We start from the raw sequence: 16,130 nt of genomic DNA on the forward strand, positions 1-16,130 counted from the left end.
GGTGACCTTGATTGCACTAGCACCTTTTGGGGTGCCTCAGAGAGGTTTGGGGTGGGAGTGGGGTGCAAGGCCTTTTGGGGTGGCCGGGGCTGCTTGTTTCCCTGGCCCTTCATTAGCTGCTCTCGGCTGCCCTGGAGCGTGCGAGTGAGTGCACAGTGCTGGGGAGAGGGGGCTGTGTGGGTCCTGGGGAGGCAGCGATGCTGCTGGGGGTGGACTTGAGGGGGATGGGGATCTGAGGGGGGGTCATGCCAAACTGCTGCAGGATGGACCCTAGTGGGGGGGGGGGAGCCTGGACACCTGGGTCCATCCTTGCTCCAGAGCAGGAGGGAAGGGCCGTATCCATGACCTGGGCTGAGCACCCTGGGGTGCAGCACCCACCTTCCCAGGGAAGGATGGCTCCAGGGCCTGTGCCAGGGAGCTATTTTTAGTGACTATTAACCTTTTGCCTCCTGTTTCTAGGCACCGATGGCTGGAGCCAATTTGTTTAATTAGGGGGAATGAAGGGAAGAAGCAGCCCCAATTAAACAGGGCTGCTTCCCCCTGCAGCCCCAGCAGGCTCTGGGCCGTGGGTGTTGGAGGAACTAGCTGGGAACGGGGGGATGTGTGGGGCAGCTGCGATGGGGTCTGTCACCCTGCAGGGATGAGGGCTCGGGGTGCTGGGGAGGGTCCTGAGCCCCTGTGTAACGGGTGTCCTGGCTCAGCCAGCGCAGCTGGGGTGGTGTTGGCTGCCCGCAGCACCGTGAACCTCCCTGTAAATCCAGAGGGCCCAGTGGGATGCTGCTGGAGAGGGAACCCAGGCGTCCGGGGGGAGCTGCGATGGCTGTGGAGTACCTGGGGGGTTGAACCCCAAAATGCCCCATGGGCAAACCCTGCTCTGCTGCGCTCTCGCTAATGAGGAGCCCGTTAGCGCTGAGAACCGCCCCCCTCCCTGTGCCACCGTGACCCAGGCGTCCCGGCTGGCACAGCAGGAGCAGCGCCGGGGCCGGATGGATCTGTCGGCGAGCGGGTTAAACCGAGGAAGGGGTTTATTGTTAACAGTGGTGCGGAGGGGAGCTGTGGCGGCCGCGCGACAGCAAACCTGGAGCGGCAGCGGCTCAGCCTGGCCGCGAGGCGTTGGTCTGCCTGGGGTGGGCCGGCTCGCTGCTGCTGCTGTGGGCAGAGCTGGCCGAGAGCAGGTACTCGCTGTGCTCCAGCCTGCTGGCGATGGAGGAGGTGCTGGTGCTGATGGAGCCTGGGGGGGCAGAGCAGACGCGTGTAGGGCCGGGACCTCGCCGGGCGAGCGATTTGCCGTCCCTCCTGCCGAAACCGGCGGCACCCGCTGGCGTCACTCACCCATCGACAGAGCGGACGCCTCCTCCAGCTTGCGCACCATGTTGAAGAAGGATGTCATGATCTTCCTCGCCGCCCGGCAGTAGAGGAAGTAGAGGGTGATGAGGCCCAGGAGGGTGCTCATGGTGATCTGGGGAAGGGCTGCTTTTTGGGGGCTCGGCAGGACAGCCGCGGGCCAGAGAAGGGTGCTCAAGGCACCTGCTGGCTCCTGGGGGGCCGCGGACACCTTCCTCGTGCTCTTACCTTCATGAAATACAACCTCCTGGTGGAGCTGAGCTGCAGCCCATGCACGTGGATGACAAACTCCAGGTTGTAGTCGCAGTAGGTGGACGTGTCCACATCTCTGCCGGGGAACAGGCACGGGGGAGCTCAGGATCTGGGTGCTGACCTCCTGCCTCAGCCCCCCACGCTGATCCCGCGCCCTGGGTGTGAGCTGGGCACCCCATGCTGGTGCCCCAGCACTCACCTGTTGGACACCACCACCAGGAAGAAGTAGTTGGGGGTCATCAGCCCCTTGGGTGCTATGTCGTGGCATGGCGAGTCCCTCTGGCACAGCCATCTGCGGGACGGCACAGGGTTGGCATCACCCGGTGCTGGTGGGGGACACGCTGCTGTGCGTGGCTCCCCTTCGCCGCAGCTTTCTGAGGGGCTTGGGGCCGGATCCCTGCACGCGACCCCGGAGGCACAGCTTATCGCTCCTTCCCCAGCAGAGAGGCTGACGGCAAGCTCCCAAGTGTCCCCAGCTCATCCCAGGGTCGTGCTAACGCTTACTTGATGCCGTTATTTGTGTTGGAGTGAATGGGGTATCCTTGGGGATTGGTCTCGGACACCCCTCTGCCGGCTTTCTGCCATATCAGGCTCGATTCTGTGCTGGGAAGAGAAGGAGTGGGGTTCGGAGGGTGCTCGCAGGCTCCCTCTTTTCCTCGCAGTCGCTATCAAACTGGGTGCGATCGTCCTTGGCTGCAATGAGGAATGGGCTGGAGGCCCGTGACGGTGAGGAGAGACGTCGTGGGCCCAAGAACGCTCTGCTCGGACATTCCTGGATCCAGATACCCTGATGGCCATCAGCTGTCCTGGGATGCCTGGTGCCCGGGGCTGGCTCTGGGCAGTGGTTACCTGGCATTGTCTATGTTGTACTTCCAGATGTCTTCAGGTTTGTAGCGTACGATGGCCGCCTCTGAGTCCGGGGCACCACCGATGACCTTCAGCGTGTACCTGGCAGGCAGAAACCGTCTTGGTGAGGGTCTGACACCTGCAGTGAAGGGACACCCCCATCCATGCCACCCCGCTGCCTGTGCTCGACTCTCACCGTCCCAAGAAGGACCCTGAGTCCCCTGTCACCATGTCCTGGATCAGGAAGAGAGGGTAAAACACTGCAGGAGGAAAGCAGGGGGAGGATCAGAGGACCCTGACCTGGCACGGAGGGTCCTGACACCTCGTCCAGCCACTCGGGGATGCAGGGTGGAGGCAGGAGCACTGGGCTGGTCCCCGGCACAGCCTGTGACCTCCTCCCCTGTTCCCAACTCGGGGAACCCTACCGTCCTCGAAGAAGAAGCAAGGCATCTCGGGGTTCTGGCTCAGGCAGTTGAAGTAGCGTTTGTTCATGTTGATGTTGTGTTGGATGGTGTTGGTGATGTCGAAAGCAAGGCGCTTGCCCGGTGGGCAGCCGATGTACACTGGCACCATCCTGTAGCCCTGCGAGGCAAAGGGAGATGGCAGCGATGGAGCTCACTCTGCCTGGGGCTGGTGCCTTCCCTCGGGACTCGAGATGAACCACAGTCTCCTCATGGCGGGGACTGCAGCAGGGTTACCTGCAGGGCCGGCCCTGACTCCGAGTACTCATAACAGTTTATCGCTGAGTTTACCACCTGAGAACAGTGAAATCCAAGAGGAACCAATGTGAGGAGCTGACCGATGCATGGCGGAGCTGTCCCCAGCCCCACAAGGCTCATGTCTGCAGCTCAGGGACCCTGAGCCACGCGGGTCTGGAGCTGAGCTGAGCTTTGCCTTGGCTATCAGCATGCTCAGCTGTGCTCCACCAGCTGCCTCTCCTACCTTTAGCACCATGGAGCTCTTCAGCAGGTTCTTCCCACTGAGCTCTTGCTGCGGGTACCGTGCTGTGTCCCGAATGCTCACCTGTGGAGAGTTGATTGGGATGTGGAGGAGGAAGAGGAGGATGAAGAACCTCCCTTAGGCCCAGAGAAGCCACTTGGCTTTTTGCTGACAGGCAGCTTTGCTCGTCTCACTTGCAACAGCAGGATGTGCCATGGGGAAAGGGATTGGCAGGGAGGTCTGCAGCCTAGGGGGTGGGGAAAGGGATTGGCAGGGAGGTCTGCAGCCTAGGGGGCACCAGCTGGTGGTCCCTGTGCTGGTACAAGGTCCCCTCTGTGCCCAGGCGTACCTTATAGAGCACCGAGGCCCGGTTCACCAGGTCCTGCCTCTGGAGGAAGAAGTCCAGGTTGGAGGGGTGTGAGAGGACCACTGTGATCTTCATGTGGTTGAAGTTCTTCTCCCGCACTGCAAAGTGAGCAAGCCACCTGGTGAGACAGCAGCTCCCCGCTCTCACGGCAGGATCCTGTGGTGCAGATGAGCCTCCAGCTCTTGGCTGGACCTCGTGCTCCTTCCCGTACCCGGGGTGACAGGACCTGCCTGAGGCTGGGTGCTTGCCCCATGTGCCAGCAGGTTCCCCCTGAGATACCAGGGAGAAGAGCAAGGCTATTTGGGCCTTGCTCTTGCCGCAGAGCAGCTGCAACAGCGGGGTCTTTTTTGCCTTGTGTCCCCCGCCATGTTTTGGCTAGGCCTTCAAAGGCAGGCCAAGAGGCTTCCCCTTACTGCGTTCTGTGGTGGAGCGGATGCTGAGGGATACGGAGAAGTTGTACTCGTCACCCTTGTCCAGGTAGATCTGCTCCGGCAGCTTGTTGTTGGAGTGCAGGTCATAAATCTTCACATAGTGCTCCATGTTGATGTACAGGCCTCCCGGGGAGCTGCCCGTGCTGGCCAGGTAGAGGTAATAATCCTGCAGGAGGGAAAGCGTTCCCTGTTCCAAAAGTGGCCGCGTAGAGCGTCTGCAGGGAACCAGACCCTCCTGGGGGCTGGTTTTCCCCCGTGGCTGTGTTGAGGCTCTTGTGGGGCTTCTTTCCAGGACTCACTGCATCTTGCTTTCTGTTTTTCCACCAGCGCCACGTTGGGTCATGGACGGGGTCAGCGTAAGGCTGAAAAACAGCAGGACAGAGAGCTGCAAGCCTGGCTCTTCCTCCTCCTCCAGGCATCTGCATCCCCAATGCCCAAACAAATCCCCTGTGATCTCTCCCCCCCTCCCCCCCAAAGAACTGGAAAGTGCTGGATCTGTGTGAAATGAAGCCTGAAATCCAGCTGTTTCTGGGCTGGAAGGGAGCCCAGGATCTGGAGATTGGGGATGGGGGCATTGGGCACCTCGTTCCCCCTCTCAGGGGCTTGGACCCAGAGACCTGGGATTGTGGCAGTGCCGGGGGGTGTCGCAACGCTCTGCTGGTCCCAGCTGCTGCTCGCTGGCCCTGCTGCCAGCCCTGGGGCCCGGGCTGGGGTCTCACCCGGTTGTAGTCGGAGTGAAGCCAGAGGAGATGGAAAACGAGGCCCTGATACACAGCCAGAGACCTGTTGTTGTGGAAGCCCGTTTGGTCGGTGATGACCGGCGGCTCGGCGCGGTAGTGCTCCACGCGGCTGAAGCGTTGCGGCTTGGGCAGGTCCCTGAACTTCAGGATGGTGAAAGGACAGAGGTTGGTGAAGCCGATGAACCTGAGCCCGCTGGGGAGAGCGGGAGGCACGCCGCGTCAGTGAGGGAAAGCGGCTCTGGGGCGCAGCCTCCCTGGTGTCGCGGATCAAAGTGGCCCAGCCTCACGGAAAGCCTGGGATCGCTCTCGTCCAGTCCTGGGTAACTACAGGGCAATAGCTTCCCCTACTCTGCTGCCTCAGTTTCCCCAAGGGGAAGATGCTCCCCGTTCCCAGAGACGGGAGCTACCGCCCAGTGGCATGGCCCGAACCAGCACCCCCAGCAGCGCAGGGAGGCCTCGCTCGGCCCCGTTGAACCCCTCTGCCACTCACAGGCTGCTGCTGGGGGAATAGCGGTGGGAGTAGAGGCAGTGGTGCGAGAGGATGTAGGTGAGGGGAAACTTCCTCTTGATGATCCGCTCGTTCCTGTCACGTATGTAAACGAGCTGAAAGGAGAGCCACGAGGCAGAGCGGGTAAGGGCCGGGGAGGCTTCGGCCCCCCCATACACCTGAGGAATAGCTCTGCTTGAGCCCAGCTCCTGGGAGCCGAACCGCAGCCCCGAGCCGCGCGCGAGCCCAGGGTTATCTCGGGACGTCCAGCCACAGGGCATCCTCCTGGGGGGCTTAGGGCCACCTTCAGTCACCCCTGCTCCCAAGTTGCTTTCCCTGCTCCCGGTGCCTACTTGCTGCAGCTCCCCCTGGTTGTAGAAGAAGCTCAGGGAGGTCTCGTTGACGCCGTAGTCCTCGGAGCCCTTGAGGAGCTGGATTTTGGCGTACATGCTCCAGGCTCTGCTGGGGTAGAGCTGCTGGACGGTTGAGCTGCCCTCCCTGAAGAACCAGACCTGGGGAGAGCAAGGAGGGAGCAGGGACAGGCTGGGGGCCTCCACGTCCCAGCCTTGGGGACAGCGGGGAGAGGACTGGGGCCCTGGCAGCTCCCACACCACGTACCTCTTCTGCTTCAGTCACACACACAATCTCCCCCCTGTACGACTGAATGAAGTATTTGATGACTGACTCGCCAGGGAAGTTGGAGAGGAAAATGTAGTTGATGGTGTCATAGCTGCAGGGGAAGCAGAGGGGAGAGTTGGGCTCTGCTGCCCCACCATGATACCTGGCTTGGTGGTTATCACAGCCCAATCGCCCCAAATTCTGGGGTTATGTCCCCACTGGTGCAGGACAATAGGGGACCTTGACAGCGAGATGAAGGCTGAAGCATCTGTCCCCTCACAGCCTGCTGTGATCGTAGCCCCCTGCCCAGAGCTGTCACTGCCCCAAGTAGCATCTCGGGCACTGTCCCAGCTCCAAAACATGGGGCTGCAGCCAGCCGTTGGGTCCCTGGCCCTACCTTTGCAATATGGCATTGCCCCAGATGTAGAAGATGGTGCTGAAGGGATTGTAGGACAAGCCCCGCAGGACCATGGGAATGTCGCTGTATTCCTTGAAGCCAATCAGCATCACAAACGACTTCTCGGTGGCTGCGGAGAGAGGGAGCAAGGTGGCAGGCTCAGGTGGGCCGCGCTCATGGCGTGACCACAGCTCAGCCACGCAGTGCCGGGAGCAGGTCCCCACGCTGCCGGAGAGGGCCGGGTGGCTCCACGATGCCTCTTGGGCAGAACGACCCTGGACTGGGTGGAGACCCCTCTGCCAGCGCCTTTGCAGGGACGTGGGAGGCTCTGCTCTGTTGGGGGTTCTTGAGAGGGTCTGGTCATAGCTCAACGCTGCACACCTTTGGGCCGGAAGTGGGGTATGTTGTACATGATGGAGAAATGCGGATTTTCTGCGCTCAAACACACAACAGGGACAGGGAGTTAGAGCAAAGGTCCTGGCCCTGGTCCCGCGGCCCTGGCTGCCCAACCCCGAGTGGCCCACCGTGCTCGCACGCGACAATGTGGTAAGAGGTAGTGTTGTCTTTCTCCTGTTCCACCAGCAGAAGGGTTTTGTTCTCCTCGGGGATGTAGACTGCCCACTCGATCTTGCAGGACGCTGAAACTGGAGAGGAAGGAACAGCCTGCTCCAGCCAGCCTGGCACTAGGGACCCCGGGTCGTGCCCAGGGTTGCAGCCCTGAGACCGCCCTGAAGAGCAGATGGGCTCGGGAGGTCTGACGGAAGGAGTCCTTGTCCCTGGCCGCGGATGTCCAGGACAGTGCCCGTGGCCCGTTTACCCCATGTGGCATCTGTCCCAGTGACTGCAGCGAAGCTGCTCCTGTTTGTCCCTGCTGCAAATCTGCCCCAGATGACTCCAGGAGCCCAATTTCCCCCATGAGAGACTGGCCCAGAGCTCCCAAAGGGCAGGTGGGGACCCCCAGGACCCGCCAGGCACTTACACGCCAAGTACTCGCACACTGTCTTCTTTTCAGCCCTGATCGAATCGGAAAAATAAACCACTCCGTCTGTTGGGGCGACAGACAAGGACACGCAAGTACGACAGCCAGCCCAGGTCCGTCGCCCTGCGGGGCAGATGGGGACCCCCACCCACGACAAGAGCCCCAGCCCCGAATCCTACCTCGAACGGTGCCGAGGAAGAACTCCCCTTTCTGCTGGCCCCCGCCTATGGCGATCACATACTCGGAGCCATTGTGGGAAAAGGGGACGGGGTTCAGCTTATCCACGCAGATGCGGTTGAGCACGCGGGTCCAGAGGGCTGCGGGGGAGCGGGAGGGTTGCTGGGGGCTGCAGCATGGGTGGGGGGACCCCCCCCCACCCCTTTTCTTCCTTTGCTGTCAAGAGTTTTCTTACTCGATCCCGGCGTGGCCATGTGCAGGATGGAGTAATTCCCCGTGAAGTAGTAGACCAGCTGGTTCTGGCGGATGAAGAGGGTGCTCTCGGTGGCGATGGCGTCGAAGATGGTGGAGGAGAACTCGGTCCAGGGGCAGGTGAGGGACCCGATCCAGCAGCTGTCGATGTCCACCTGCGCCGTGCGCGCGGGGAGCGGAGCCCGGCTGAACCCCGCTCTGGGGCGAGACGGCCACCCCGGGCCCTGCTCTCCTCCCTACCTCCACGGCAATGAAGTCCTCGAAGCCCGAATCGGAAAGCAAGATGACCTTGTTTTTGGAGAAACCGCCGAGGATCAGGACGGGGGCTTTGTCCACGGTCGCCCACATGGGCCGCGAGGGGCTGTGCACATCCATCAGCTTCTTCAGCTCCGTGATCTACAGCGAGGGCAAGAGACTCGGGGTGGAAAATGGGAGGGATGTCCCCTCTCCTGCGGCCTTTCCCCGGTTATTCTTCCCACCTCGGCTCCTCTGCGAGCCCGGCAGTGGGGTGCCCCAGCGCCCGGCAAGCAACGGGGAACCTGCGAGCCTCGATTTCCCTCGGGAGCCGAAGCTGCCGAGCGCCCCGGCTCGGCCGGGATTCGGGCTGGGCCCTCGTTCCCCCCGCGCGTCACCTGGTGGCCTATGGTGCACTGCAGCCCCTTCTCCGTCTCCTTCATGTAGCCGTTGACGTTGATGGAAAACCTGGAGGGGGAAAGGGAAAAAATGGTCTTTAAAAGCACAAGGCTGACCGGTGCCGGCGGGCGGACGGGCCCCGTCCCGGCGCCGCTCACCTCTGCCGCTCCACGCTGAAGCCCGGTATGTTGCTTTGCACGCGGACGTCCGTGACGGCGCTGCCGTTCACCATGGGCATGGGGGTGTACCAGCGCAGGCGGCAGAGCTCGCCGCCGGCGCAGGGCCCTGCCGGGCGCGGGGGCGGTGGGGCGGCCTGCGCGCCCCAGGCCCCCCGGTCCCGACCCCGGGCGCCTGCTGACACCCTGTCTCTGACCCTGGTGGCCCCCGATTCCGCTCGGGTGCCCGCTGAGCCCCCGTCTCTGACCCCGGGACCCCCTGATCCCACCTGAGCACCCGCTGACCCCCTGCCCTGACCCTGGGACACCCCGATCCCACCTGAGCACCCGCTGACCCCCTGCCCTGACCCTGGGACCCCCCGATCCCACCTGGGCACCCGCTGAGCCCCGTCCCCAACCCTGGGACCCCCCGATCCCACCTGGGCACCCGCTGACCCCCCATCCCCGACCCCGGGACCCCCCGATCCCACCTGGATGCCCGCTGACCCCCCGTCCTGACCCTGGGACACCCCGATCCCACCTGGGCACCCGCTGGGCCCCGTCCCCAACCCTGGGACCCCCCGATCCCACCTGGATGCCTGCTGACCCCCCGTCCCCAACCCTGGGACCCCCCGATCCCACCTGGGCACCCGCTGACCCCCCATCCCCGACCCCGGGACCCCCCGATCCCACCTGGATGCCCGCTGACCCCCCGTCCTGACCCTGGGACCCCCCGATCCCACCTGGGCACCCGCTGGGCCCCGTCCCCAACCCTGGGACCCCCCGATCCCACCTGGATGCCTGCTGACCCCCCATCCCCAACCCTGGGACCCCCCGATCCCACCTGGGCACCTGCCGACCCCCCGTCCCGACCCTGGGACCCCCCGATCCCACCTGGATGCCTGCTGACCCCCCGTCCCCAACCCTGGGACTCCCCGATCCCACCTGGGCACCTGCCGACCCCCCGTCCCGACCCTGGGACCCCCCGATCCCACCTGGATGCCTGCTGAGCCCCGTCCCCAACCCTGGGACCCCCCTGATCCCACCTGGGCACCCGCTGACCCCCGTCCCCGCCCCCGGGGCCCCCCAGTCCCACCCGGGTGCTGTTCGGGCCCCCGAGCCGAGCGGCGGGGGCTCACCGGGGTCGTGGTACGGCGCCGCCCGCATCTCCACCTGCAGCCGCTCGGGCTTCTGGCGCACGGGGTGCACGGGCTCCTCGAAGGCGACGGTGACGACGGGCTGCAGCCCCAGCAGGTGGGCCCGCCGCGCCGTCCGCTCGGGCTCCTGCCGCCCAGAGGGCACGGTGACGGCCGCCCCGGCGCGTGTCCCCCCCCCCCCCCCCCCCCCCGCCCCACCGTTCCCCCCCCCCGCCCCGGCCTGACCTGCGTGGCGCAGCGCAGCCCGATCTCCAGGTAGTAGGGGAAGCCGAAGTAGTGCTGGAAGAGACAGAGGGGAAGGGGTGAGCGGGGGGAGGCCGGGGCGGCGGGGAGGAGGGGTGGGGGGGGAACGCGTGCCGGGCGCACCGCGTTGTCGGCGGCCATGTCGACGGGCGTGTCGGTGAGCGCCTCGAAGACGGCGGCCACGGCGGCCTCGGGGTGCTGGCGGGCGAAGACGTGGCGGTGGGCGCTGCGGGCGGGCACGCCGGGGGTCAGGGTGGCCCGCCAGGCGCAGCCCGCCCGGGCCTCCGCCAGCAGCGCCGCCGCCAGCAGCGCCCAGGCCGCGGCGCGGCGGAGCAGCGGCCTCCGCGACGTCCCGGCCTCCATGACGTCGCGGCCTCCGCGGTGTCCCGGCCTCTGCAATGTCACAGCCTCCGCGGTGTCCCGGCCTCTGCAATGTCACAGCCTCTGCAGCGTCCCGGTCTGCACGATGTCACGGCCTCCGTGCTGTCCCGGTCTCCGCAGCCTCCCGGCCTCCGCGCCGCCCCGGCCTCCGTGACGTCACGCCGTCCCGGCCTGCACGACGTCACGCTGTCCCGGCCTCCGCAGCGTCCCAGCCTCCGTGACGTCACGCCGTCCCGGCCTGCACGACGTCACACTGTCTCGGCCTCCGCGGCCTCCCGGCCTCCGTGACGTCACACCGTCCCGGCCTCCGCGGCCTCCCGGCCTCCGTGACGTCACGCCGTCCCGGCCTGCACGACGTCACACTGTCTCGGCCTCCGCGGCCTCCCGGCCTCCGTGACGTCACACCGTCCCGGCCTCCGCGGCCTCCCGGCCTCCGTGACGTCACGCCGTCCCGGCCTGCACGACGTCACGCTGTCTCGGCCTCCGCGACGTCCTGGCCTCCGTGACGTCACGCTGTCCCGGCCTCCGCGGCCTCCCGGCCTCCGTGACGTCACGCCGTCCCGGCCTGCACGACGTCACGCCGTCCCGGCCTCCGCGGCCTCCCGGCCTCCGCGCCGCCCCGGCCCCTGCGCGACATGACACGATAACCTGCCGGGACGCCCTCCGCTCGGCCCCTTTTTGCCTCCCTCCCCCCCCCATCCCGCCCCTCTGACGTCACCCCCATGACATCACCCCCCCCGCATGAGGTCACGGCGCCTCCTGCGTGACATCACTGGCGGTCACAGCCCCTCATGACATCACCCTCGCCCTGTGATATCACAGCTGCCTCCCCCTCCCAATGATGTCACACACACCCCGCCTCGTCACCTCCCCGCCCCTCTGACGACACGCTCCCTCCCCCTGACGTCACAGCCGCCCGCCCCCTCCCCGGCGCCCCGGTCCGTTACGGCTCGGTGACGTCACGCCCCAACGGCCGGCTTCGCGGCGCCGCCTCTGCGCATGCGCCGTCCCCGTTTCCACACCCCCCCCTCCCCCCCCGCTCCCCACGCGCGGCCGGAGCGACGCGGTTGGCTGCGGGCGGCGTTGCCGGGGCGACGCGGTTGGCTGCGGGCGGCGTTGCCGGGGCGACGCGGCGCGGCCGTCAAGCGCGGCGGCCGTCGTCGAGCGCGGCGGCGTCGCGCGCGGGGGTTGCCGATTCATGGCGATGGCGGCGGCCGGGCTGGTGGTGAACGGGGCGGAGGGCGCGGGCGGGCTCAAGGCGGCCGCCGGCATGTACGAGCAGCTCAAGGGCGAGTGGAGCCGCAAGAGCCCCAACCTCAGCAAGTGCGGCGAGGCCCTCGGCCGCCTCAAGGTGCGCCGGGCCTCGCCGCGAGCGCCGGGGAGGCCTGCGGGGACCGGGCCGGGCCGGGGGTTGAGGGTTGGGGGGGTCTGGGGGTACCGGGCCGACTGGGGGGCTTGGGGGCTCTGGGGGTACCGGGGGGTTGGGGGGGGTCTGGGGGCACCGGGCCGGGGATTTGTGGGGGGGGGTCTGGGGGTACCGGGCCGAGTGGGGGGCTTGGGGGGTCTGGGGGTACCGGGGGGTTGGGGGGGTCTGGGGGCACCGGGCTGGGCCGGGGGTTGGGGGGGTCTGGGGCACCGGGTCGGGGGGTTGGGGGGGGTCTGGGGGCACCAGGCCGGGCCGGGAGTTTGAGAGGGGTCTGGGGGTACTGGGGGGTTGGGAGGAGTCTGGGGGGCACCGGGCCGGGGGTTTGGGGGCACCGGGCCGGGGGGTTGGAGGGGTCTGGGGGTGCCGGGCCAGGCCGGGGGGTTGGAGGGGTCTGGGGGTACTGGGGGGTTGGGGGGAGTCTGGGGGTGCCTGGCTGGGGGTTGGGGGGGTTCTAGGGGTGCCCGGTGGGAGGGCTGGGGGGGGTCTGGGGACCCTAGGCCGGGTTGGAGGTCTGGGAGTACCGGGCTGGGGGTTTTGGGAGGGGTCTGGAAGTACTGGGTTGAGTTGACAGCTGGGGTCGGGAGGCATGGGGGGTGTCTGGGGGGGTTGTGGGGGCAGCAAAGCAGGTTGAGGGGGTCTGGGGGGATCTGGGGACAGTGAGCTGGGTTGGGGGGGTCTGGGGGTAGGGGACTGGGGTGGGGTGGGGGATCTGGGGACTCTAGACTGAGCTGGGGGGGGAGGACTGGGCTGAGGGGTGAGAGGGGGTCTGAAGAGACCAGGCTGGTGGGGGGGGGTATTTGGGGAGACAGGCCTGGATTGGGGGGGGAGGGGACCGGGCTGGGTTGAGGGGGGGTCTGGGGGGAGCAGGGTGGGTTGCTGGGGGGGTCTGAAGGGGGCTGGGAGTTGGTTTGGGGTGAGGGTCTCTGAGAGGGGGCACAGCCTGGACTATGAGGTCCCGATGGGGATCTGGGCGGGGGGGGCTGGGGTTGAGAGGAGCCCTCTAGAGGAGTGGGGCCCAGTTTAAGGGGGGCCCTGAGGGCATTTGGGCCTGGGCTGGGGGTCCGCCGGCAGCTCAGCCCCCGCGGGGCGGCAGCGTTCGGGACGCTGGCTGCGCGGTGGGAGGAGGAGGAAGCAGCCGGCCCTCGCCTGGGGCTGAGCGGGGCAGCGGGGCCGGGCCCCGAGCTGGCGGCGGCCTGCATGAGTCCTGGGGAGGTGTCAGAGGATCCGTCACTCGAGAGCTCCCGGGGCCCCGAAAGCTCTAAGCAGTAACTGGAGCAGGCGGGAATCTCCAGTGGGTTCGGAGAGGAGAGCGGGGAGCCCGGGCGGGGGACGAGGGTGCCGGGGGCCTGAGTCAGGAGGTGCCACCTGCTGCAGGGCAGCGCGCTTCCCGCAGTCGTTAGTAAATATTAATTAAGCTTGTCTGTCCTTCCTCTGAGTCAGCGGTGAGCGCGGTTCCTCGGCCCCGGGATAGAGGTCTGCTCGCAGAGGCTGAGCTGTCCGGCCGTCGCCCTGCCTGAGGTGGAGGCAGGAGCGGGACGCCGAGGGCCTCAGCTGAGCTCAGAGCTGCATCTCCGCAGCTGTTAAATATCTTTTTAAAAAAAAAAACGGCTGAAGGAGCCGAGTTCGGTTGTGTCGCTCGGCGCTTCAGCTCAGCGTGGTCGCGCCACCCTCGAAGCAGAGGAGAGAGGGCCCGCGGGAGCACCCTGCCGTCCCGCTTGGCTCCAGCTGGGCCCTGCGCGTCCCTGCCGGGTTTGGTGCCTCGGAGAGCCGGCTGCGCCGCGTCTAACTGTGCCTCTTCCCCCCTGTCCCTCAGCTGGCCCTGCTGGAGCTCAACTTCTTGCCCACCACCGGCACTAAACTGACCAAGCAGCAGCTCATTCTGGCGAGTAAGTGTTGCCTCTGCCTTCGGAGCAAGCCCTCGCCCCCCGGGCCTGTGCATCATGGCTGTTCTCTGCCCTTATTCTTGGGGCAAAACCACACGAGGAGGAGGAGGAATCCCTCCCAGAGGAGCTGGTCTACCTTGCTCGGCTGCTGCGGTGCCGACAGCAACGCGGCGCTCCCTGGCTGCGCTGCAGCGGCTGCGGCTCTGCAGGTCGCGCGTTTACCTCTCCTGCCCTTCCTCTGTTCCCTGCCAGGAGATATTCTGGAGATCGGAGCTCAGTGGAGCATCCTGAAGAAAGACATCCCCTCCTTCGAGCGATACATGGCCCAGCTGAAGTGCTACTACTTCGACTACAAGTGAGCGCGGCCCGTTTGTGTAATGGGGCCTGGGGGACGCGGCAGCTGGGGAAGACCGCGCTGGGCTCTGCCTGGCTTCTCCTTCCTCTGTCCTCGAGCGCTCGGCCCTAGGGCAGCCCTGTGCCCTGCCTCGAATCGCAGCCGTCCGGGCGGCGCGTCCCCTCAGGCGCCGGGAAGGGGGCGGCCTGCAGGAGCGCTCCTTGTCCGTGTCCCGCAGGGATGAGCTGCCGGAGTCGGCCTACAAGCACCAGCTCCTGGGGTTGAACCTGCTCTTCCTGCTGTCGCAGAACCGCGTGGCCGAGTTCCACACCGAGCTCGAGCGGCTCCCGGCCAAGGAGATCCAAAGCAACGTCTACATAAAGCACCCCGTCTCCCTGGAGCAGGTACCTCCTCCCTCTGGCCTTGCGGCCCGGGGAACGCGATCCCTCGCTGCCCGCAGCCGCCACCACCCTGGGCGGGGATCGCCCCGCTGCCCCGCGTGCGTCCGCGGCTCTGGGAGCTGGCGCTGGCTGCGGGCGGCTCTGGAGCGTCTCCGGGAGCAGAACGCAAGGCGGGTATCGGCGCGTTCAACCCTCCGACCCTTCTCTTGCAGTATTTGATGGAAGGCAGCTACAACAAAGTCTTTTTGGCAAAAGGCAACATCCCTGCGGAGAGCTACACCTTCTTCATCGATATCTTGCTGGACACCATCCGGTGAGTTGTGTTGCCTGCTGGGGCCGCCCGGAAGCGCGGAGCGCGGCGGCACCTCCGTCCCGAAGACCTCTGACGAGACCTCGGAGATTTGTAGCTATCGGTTTTGGCGTCCTGCAGGAACTGAGTTGCTTCTCTAGCCCCTCTGCTCTTCCCAGCTGGGATCTTGGCCTCGACCCTCTCCCCGTTTTGTTGGTGTTTTGGCTCCCGTCTCCTGGCCCCGCGAGTCCTACTGCTGCGCCTCGCGCTGCCCCGTCAGGCAGGGACGCGACTTTTGAGGTTTGGCTGTGTTTCAGGGACGAAATTGCCGGCTGCATCGAAAAAGCCTATGAGAAGATCCTGTTCAACGAGGCCACCAGGATCCTGTTCTTCAACACCCCCAAGAAGATGACGGAGTACGCCAAGAAGGTAACGCGGGGCTCCTGTGCCAGCCCTGCGGCTTCGCAATCCCTGCGGGATTAACCCAACCGGGGCCGTCCCGACCCCCTAACACCTTGAGGCACTGGCTAAACCGTCCCCGCTTCTTTCAGCGCGGCTGGGTGCTGGGCCCGAACAACTACTACAGCTTCAGCAGCCAGCAGCAGAAGCCGGAGGACACCACCATCCCCTCGACGGAGTTAGCCAAGCAAGTCATCGAGTACGCGCGGCAGCTGGAGATGATCGTCTAGCGGGGCCGCGCAGGACTCTCGGGGTTTTCTCTGCCTTCCCTTCCCCTTTTTATTTGGTGTCTTTTACTTCTGTCACCACCCATCTGCCCTTTCCTTTTTTTAAACTATTTAAAGGGTTCACTTGGGGCTGGGGCAGGGAGGAGCCGGGAGCAGCGGCTGTCGCTCTCGGCGCCGGGGGCTGCGGGGCGGCCGTGTCCGGGGAGGGGGGAGGCGAAGCGCCTTCTTGCACAGCTCCCCCCGCTCGTCCCCCGAGCCGGTTTTCCGCCCGCTGCCGTTAGCGCAGGCGCTGCTGGGGGGGTCGTGGCCGCGTCCCCTCGCCTCCCTGGCGTCCCGCGGCACCGCGCCGCGTTCAATAAAGCGATGGCTTCTCGTACCCAGGCTCTTCCCTGGCCCCGATGCTGGGTTGCAGCCCCCGGGGGCCCTGGGGCGCTGCCCCGGCCTTGAGCGGGGAGCGGAGAGGTTTGGGAGCTGGCGCCTGCCGCCGCCGCCCCTGCGTGCAGGCTCTCGCCCTCCGGCCCTGGCCGCGCGGTTCGCCCGCCCCTGCGTCCCTCCCTTCCCCGAGTGAAGGTGCTGGTTGGCGGCGGAGCTGAGCGGTGGGGTTTAATGGGGGGCGGCAGTTGCTGGGGGTCAGTCCTCCTCTCCCCCCTGCTCCTCGTAGGCGTCCAGCAGGAACTCGGTGCCGGCGACCAGGGAGCTGGCCAGGATGGCGG

General features: G+C 66.2%; 2 protein-coding genes across 2 annotated transcripts; one reads left to right on the forward strand and one right to left on the reverse strand.

The window, feature by feature from the left end:
- Positions 1 to 1,009: 1,009 nt before the first annotated feature.
- On the reverse strand, positions 1,010 to 10,380 carry CATSPERG (cation channel sperm associated auxiliary subunit gamma). Its single transcript, XM_068910538.1, has 29 exons — positions 10,141 to 10,380; positions 10,000 to 10,053; positions 9,757 to 9,901; positions 8,621 to 8,747; positions 8,462 to 8,531; positions 8,070 to 8,225; positions 7,813 to 7,984; positions 7,580 to 7,717; positions 7,401 to 7,466; positions 6,946 to 7,065; positions 6,803 to 6,853; positions 6,422 to 6,551; positions 6,025 to 6,136; positions 5,760 to 5,918; positions 5,410 to 5,522; positions 4,899 to 5,112; positions 4,479 to 4,541; positions 4,162 to 4,345; positions 3,731 to 3,846; positions 3,385 to 3,465; positions 3,141 to 3,197; positions 2,868 to 3,024; positions 2,639 to 2,702; positions 2,446 to 2,544; positions 2,101 to 2,199; positions 1,796 to 1,888; positions 1,573 to 1,672; positions 1,333 to 1,459; positions 1,010 to 1,231 (listed from the first exon to the last, which is right to left on the reverse strand). Exons 1-29 carry the CDS (start codon positions 10,378 to 10,380, stop codon positions 1,095 to 1,097), a joined length of 3,444 nt encoding a protein of 1,147 aa, XP_068766639.1. The 3' UTR covers positions 1,010 to 1,094.
- Positions 10,381 to 11,336: 956 nt separating this feature from the next.
- PSMD8 (proteasome 26S subunit, non-ATPase 8) lies at positions 11,337 to 15,793 on the forward strand. The gene is made up of 7 exons (XM_068909448.1): positions 11,337 to 11,749; positions 13,638 to 13,710; positions 13,960 to 14,062; positions 14,280 to 14,445; positions 14,655 to 14,755; positions 15,049 to 15,160; positions 15,283 to 15,793. The coding sequence occupies exons 1-7, from the start codon at positions 11,597 to 11,599 to the stop codon at positions 15,418 to 15,420; spliced, it is 846 nt and encodes a 281-aa protein (XP_068765549.1). The 5' UTR covers positions 11,337 to 11,596; the 3' UTR covers positions 15,421 to 15,793.
- Positions 15,794 to 16,130: the final 337 nt, after the last annotated feature.

The sequence above is a fragment of the Struthio camelus genome, chromosome 16 (assembly GCF_040807025.1).
Source record: "Struthio camelus isolate bStrCam1 chromosome 16, bStrCam1.hap1, whole genome shotgun sequence".
NCBI lineage: Eukaryota > Metazoa > Chordata > Aves > Struthioniformes > Struthionidae > Struthio > Struthio camelus.